Here is a 6,540-nt window from a genome sequence, read left to right on the forward strand (position 1 = left end):
GTGTTCTTAGTGATCTATGGCTTGCGCGTTTATGCAGCTTATTGAGGCTTCATTTTCTGTTGTGAACCTTCCAGTTGTCTGTAAAGCTTCACTGACTTTCTGGATGTTATCCTGGTGAAGTGGTGAATTGAAACACTCTCCATATACCTCTGTGACAGGGGTCAAGTTTTGGCACCCAGTAGGCTTTTCTTCAACTGATGTGACTTTTAGCATGGAGCAATCTCAGCCATTATAGCCTTTGGGAGCCATCAGGGCTCTTCCAGAAAGAGGCATTTGATTACATTCAACACTGTTTTTTTTGCCTGTCTGCAGTGATACAGGATTAAGGATTTTTGTACCTCAATGGATTTTCTTCCAGATAATGTAGGTATCCACACAAGCTGCATTCTAGGTTATAAATACATTTGTACTTAGCAAAAGACCAGGATTTTGTAAATGTGCAATGTGTGCAAAGTTTTAAATGTTCTCAAGCAATTTTCCTGTGAAAATCCTGCAGAATGAATGCATGGTGTGCAAGTATGGTGTCAATCACTGTGTATTAAAACAATAGGGTTACATTGCAGAGACCTTCAAAACCCCCTTTTTTGTTTTTATTCCAACAAACTACCGAGGATGTGATGGACCTGTGGATCATCAGATATTTGGCATTAAATCTTCCTAACTTCAAAATAATTCACCTGCATGCTTGGAAACTTTGCATAAAAAGTAATAAATTCATGTGCTTCCAAATCGGGGGCTGCATATATACCTGTATTTATAATCACCACAAGATGATGGATTCGGTTGGTAAAAGTTCTGTATGAAAGCTTATTTGGTAAATAAAGTGTATTCAGAAATGTGCTTGCTGATCAGTAAAATATTTTTTGGAAGATTTTCAGGCCAGTTTTCTTTGCAACAAATTAATATAAAAAGAGATCAAGGCACTCTGAATGCATGGTGAAATATATATAGTGCTAGTGGAATAGTTTAAAATTTTTATGCTCTTTTGAGCGAAGCTAATAATTGTGTACCTAAGGAATGGATGAGTTCAGTGATTGAAATTAGTACAAAGGGAAAGGATTTAAGAGGAAATATATATAGGATGATATATTACTTAATGTCTTGTTTCCTGGAGTGTGAAGGATGGCATCATTTTAAGCCTCCTTTCCCCCTCCCTGTCCAGCCCGTTGTTGCCGTGAGGAGGCTTGGTGGGCGGCTGCTGGGGTGTGATACTCCATGAGACAGTCCTCTGTCTTTTTGTGGCCTTATGCTCCTGCTGCTGTCCTTGTGAATTCTGCTGGACGACTTTTCCTTATGTTTCATTCTTCTCCCCCTCTTCTTCTTTCTAATTGTCATTTCCCGCCAACCTTTTGCCTGTTTTGATTATTCTTTCGACCTTTTGTTTTGACTCCCAAGTGTTTGGGGAGGCATACTCTTGCACCCATAGAACTGTAGTACCCAATGTCTCGAGCGAGGGGACCCTTTTGTCAATCCTCCTTTCGTCACTGAACCCGACCTCAACAGACTTGACGGTTCTTAAGGTGGCGATTGTGGGGGCGTATACTCTCGACGCACCCTAAAGGGGGGGGGGGGGCCGGCAAGATCAGCAACATGTCTCTTGTTGGGTGTCCTGCCTCTAATTGTGGCTCCATCGTGGGTGTGGGGGCACATTCGTGAATGAAAGTCTGACCTTTCATTTTATGTCTTATTCTATTCCTCTTATACCTTCTCGGGTTCGTGGGGTGGGCGACCAAGCCTCCCAAGTCGGACCGTGTTGGAAGACCGGACTCTGTAGCCCCCGCTGCATTGGGCCCTGACCTTGCTCCTCCTTTGACTCTCCTGACTACTCCCCTCGGTTCCACTCCCTCCCTCCCTCTGTGGTTGGGTCGAGTCACAAGCCCCCAGTGATGACCACCTCGTCCCCTGGCACGGCTCAGTCTCTCATTGTGACTACTGCGCCTTTTAACCCCTCTCTCTCTGGGGGTTCTCAACGGCATCTACACCACGGCGGCACTCGCTCAATCCCTTCCCATACTGATGCGTTCCAGGCCTTGTTTGGTCCCACTTTGTGAGCCAAATACTTTGATCTCCTTCCTCTTTATTCTACTCCTGACGATTTCTCCCTCCATAGGCACCTTGTTGATTCAGTAGATGCCTCTGTTACTTCCGATCCCACCCGTCTCGGTACACGTATCGTTGCTGCTCCTCAGGATGCAGCCACCCGCTTGGTCGCCTTATCCTGCCTTGTGAGACCCCTGTTCGGGTCTCAAAGAACGCTCGGTTGAATGCCAGTGTTGGCACTATTCTCCTCCCACCCCATGTTGCAACCGGTGTTAGGAATCTACAGGACTGCCATGAAGATATTCAGCATATTCCTCGAAGCACAGGGCCATTCTGTCCTTCAGGTAGACTTGTTTACTTGTCCCCCTCGTGGTCGTCGCCGTCAGCCCCTTCGGGTTGTGAAGATTACCTTTGATGGTAGGACCCTTATGCTCTCGCATTCTTGCTGGTGCCAGGTGCTCCGTCCAGGAGTCCATTCCCTCTCCTCGGCTCTGTAATAAGTAATAAGTGCTGGAGGTTTGGGCATGGCTCCCTCCGGTGCTCCAGTACTCTCTCTCTCTGTCCCTTGTGTGGGGACGAAACTCACTTTAAGTCGGAGTGCCCCAGGCTCACTGCCTCAATTGCAGTGAGGCCCACCCTACCTTCTCCTGCGTGTGTGTACATTACAAACTTGAGGCAGCCTTCCTCACCTTGAAGCACCGGGAACGTTTGTCTTTTCCTGAGGCGAGGTGCCAAGTTCGCCGTCTCCCACCTTTCGCTGGTGCCTCTTATGCTCGCATATTGCATTCTTCCTCTCCTCGTCCTTCCCACCTTCCTCAGTCTCACAACCGTTTAACCTTTAAATGAGCGTGTTGTAATAGTTCTGACAACTACCATTGTAATAACCCTTATCCCTACTTCTCTCTACTCTTTCCCTTCATCCAATACCCCAGCTTAACACTGTTACAGTCCAGTATGACACCTCGCTGGACTGCCACGAATATAAGCTGAATATTAAATGAGGAGGACACAATAAGAACTGGAGTTATTAATTTATAACTAATAATTAAAATCATTAAACGCCGCCACCACCTTCCCAACCATAAATGAATGTGTTTAAATTATTGTTTTCCCAGGAAGGAAGGGACTCAATAATCATGGAACTCAAAGGGGCAAGTAAATAAATCTTAATGTATTAATACTGTAATCTTATTGAACTGAAGGGGGGGATTCAAGAGCGACTTTAATATTCATAAGATGGATGCGAACACAGGAACTTTCCAAGCCAATACATAAATATTCCGCAACAGAAACTGCAAAACTGTAATCACAAAAGGGACAGGGATAACTAAATAACAAAGCCAATTTTTCACTTTTATTTAATTTAAACATATATTGAAATCAAATGAACATATACCCTACTCTATTATCCCTAAGAGGCAAAATGGATATCTACCGAGGACATGAATACTCAAGTGCACAATACCTTAAAACAGCACTGAGGCTAAGATGTTGATGGCTTGCCTCCCATAGGTCAAGGGGACCCCACTAAGCTCCAAGACACGCTAACTAATATTTTCTAAAAACGCTTACCAGTGGACCAGGCTCCACCCACTTAGTTCCTAGGCCCAATTTAACTCTGCCTATTCCAAGCCTATGGCCAATGGATTTAAACACAACTGGGTGTTCTAGAAGCTCGGCCAATGGCATGGACAGGCACTACCCTGGGGGACCCCGCCTCCATGGCTTCAACCAATCAGAATCAGGCTTGACCATAAGGGTCAAATCCTCTTGACAAAAAACTCCAAGTAACTGGGAAAGCACCAACGACTGTTATGTGGGAAATGCCGGCATGGGCACCCACATGTAATTTGAGAGCACAAGTTTATTGGCCCTGAGGTACTATTTCCAATTTTTCACTGGAAAGATGGACAGGAGAGAGAGGGGAACAAGTGACTTCAAACTGTTTATGATCACGAGGGTCAGACTGTGACAAATGGGAGGGATGACCAAAGGGAGGGGGAGACAAGTGACGGGCAAGGGGAGGGGACAAAGGGAGGAGGGAGGGGAGAGGCATGATCTGAGCACCAGATCATTACAGTGTGGATGCTGCCGCTAGGGAAGCTGTCCACTCTTGTCCCATCTCCCATAAAGGTATTTCTTATTCTGACTTTTACCCAGTTATTCATTCCTTCATCCTTACCTGTTGGCAGGATTGTTGGTCTTCTGTTACTGGTAACAAACTGAGTACTCTTAAGAGTAGGGTCCTCATGGCCGTCCTCCTTCCACCGTAACCGGCGATGGGAGACGGCTCTGGCGAGGTTGCGTATTGGTCATACACACTTGACTCACGGTCACTTAATGAAGCGCTGCCCTGCTCCTTATTTTCCAAATTGCATTGTCCCTCTTACGGTCGTGCATATGCTTGTTGAATGTCCAGACTTCCGGGATGAGCGTGTGTCTTGTTTTCCGACTGTCCCTTGCAGTCGCTTGTCCCTCGATAGAATTCTTGGTAAATCGGACACTTTTGATATCGCACGGCTTATGTATTTCTGTTCTCGTATTGGCATCCTTGGTGATATTTAGCGCCCTCTGATTATTCTGCACATTTGATGGGGCTAAATAGCCTTCCCGGTTTGGTGCCTTCTTTTGATAATTACAGTACTTACTTTTTCACATCTTGTGTGTAGGTTAGTGTTTAATGGGTTGTTACATGGGCCTGTCAAGCAGTGATTTCTCAGTTGTGAAAAAGTATTATGATGTATGCTGGAACAAACGAGGAAACATTTGTAGCAGTTCGGGTTGTGAAAGTTTTGAGGAAAAGGGTGGTTTTGGAGTGAATGTGTGTAATGAGTGTGGTAAATTGAAAAGGCTCTTTGCAGCATGCAGACTCGAGTGTATGCTTTTAAGGGCTCACAATAAGTAATTGTCACACATGAGAACAATAAAATACCATTCTTTTATTAATATTGTCTTGTATATATATTGGATTCAAATATTTCAAGGTTTTAAAATTATTTCTTAATTATGAATTCAGAATTTCAGTTTATAGTTTTTATACTAAAATATAATTTCCACATTTGAATTTTGATTAATAAAACATCAATTTAGGACTAATGTAAATTATAACAAACATTATAGATTCTTAACAATTTGAATATTCTCATCTCATATTTTTTTGTTTTCTGTGAGATGCTATAAAATTAGTTATAATTTATGAAGCTTATTGAAATATTTGTTTTTATTAGATGTAAATTTTGCTTAACTAAGTAAAGGGCATATCGTTGTTAGCATCAGTATACCAGTGCTCTCACGAGTACCTTCTCTTGCTATCTCAACAAATTATATTGGCTTACTTGAAACCTTTTAAGGATTAAGAAAATTCAATGCTGAAACTTGCTATGGTAGTTTTGCACAAGCACTGCATGGGGAGGGGGGGAGGAGATGCCTGTTGATATGAAGCATGAATGTTAGTCACCAACACCTTAACAAGTTCTCATTAGTTAAGATGTGAAATTTGTGAAAAATATTTAATATCAATACTGTATGTGTGCAAAATAAATAATCTGTATATCACTTTATTTATCCCTTAGAAATTGGAAGAGGAGTTTGAAAAACAGTTAAGTGAACAGGAGCAGTTTTATGGAGCTTACCTGAGTCGGAGCCTGGGTTCCAGCGTGACTCCCTCACAATCAACTTCCAGTCTTGCTCGCTCTAATACATCCTAGAAGTACAAGCAACTGCCTTCAGCAAGTATCTTTCCTTTCAGATAAATATCAAAAATAAATTTATATATATATATATATATATATATATATATATATATATATATATATATATATATATATATATATATATAATATAATATAATATAATGTCACAGGGAACTTAAAATATTAGGTGGAGTTGGATATCCATGTTTACCAATTTCTGGGATTTTTGTACAAGTGCTCAAGAGCCACGAAGTAAATGAGCACGTATTTTGGTCTTGACATAAAAATGTATCAATTGTAACACCTCTTGTTATGAAAACTTGCCTTGTGTAATTTATTGAAAGAAGCACTAAAAGGAACATTAAATGTCTGGTTGGCATTTATGAGTGACATCCATTAATGACATTTTAATGTATATTACATAATACTGCCAGAATATAACATTCAAACCACATTGACTGTGCCTACTCCAATGACTTTTTTTTTTCTCTCTTTATATATATATACAAGTTTACAGTACATGAATCACCCTAAACGTTTTTGGCTGAGCATTGTTCAGGACAGTACTGTTCTTGGTAAATACTGGAAAGTGTGAGAGATAAAAATGAATTATAATTCCCATCTATTGCAGTTTGCAAAATCCAGAGAACTAAAATCAATGGCAAGAGTATCTGCTGATTAACAACAATTTTGTTTTTCATTCGATTATCCTCGACAGTCTCAGGTTGACTCTGCAAAGTTGTCATGGTATTTAAAACTTCAGAGTAATATAATAAATCAAAATCATTAGAGTTTACTATACTTATCA

At 41.5% G+C, this 6,540-nt stretch overlaps 1 protein-coding gene across 1 annotated transcript in view; it reads left to right on the forward strand.

Annotated features, from left to right (window-relative positions):
* The window catches only part of LOC123757894 (STE20-like serine/threonine-protein kinase), a 73,494-nt gene extending 67,688 nt beyond the window's left edge, over positions 1–5,806 (forward strand). Inside the window, 1 exon segment of the mRNA XM_045741818.2 lies at positions 5,613–5,806. Within this exon segment, the coding sequence (XP_045597774.1) occupies positions 5,613–5,747 (135 nt within the window). The 3' untranslated portion in view covers positions 5,748–5,806.
* Positions 5,807–6,540: the final 734 nt, after the last annotated feature.

Source organism: Procambarus clarkii, chromosome 40, assembly GCF_040958095.1.
Source record: "Procambarus clarkii isolate CNS0578487 chromosome 40, FALCON_Pclarkii_2.0, whole genome shotgun sequence".
Taxonomy (NCBI): domain Eukaryota; kingdom Metazoa; phylum Arthropoda; class Malacostraca; order Decapoda; family Cambaridae; genus Procambarus; species Procambarus clarkii.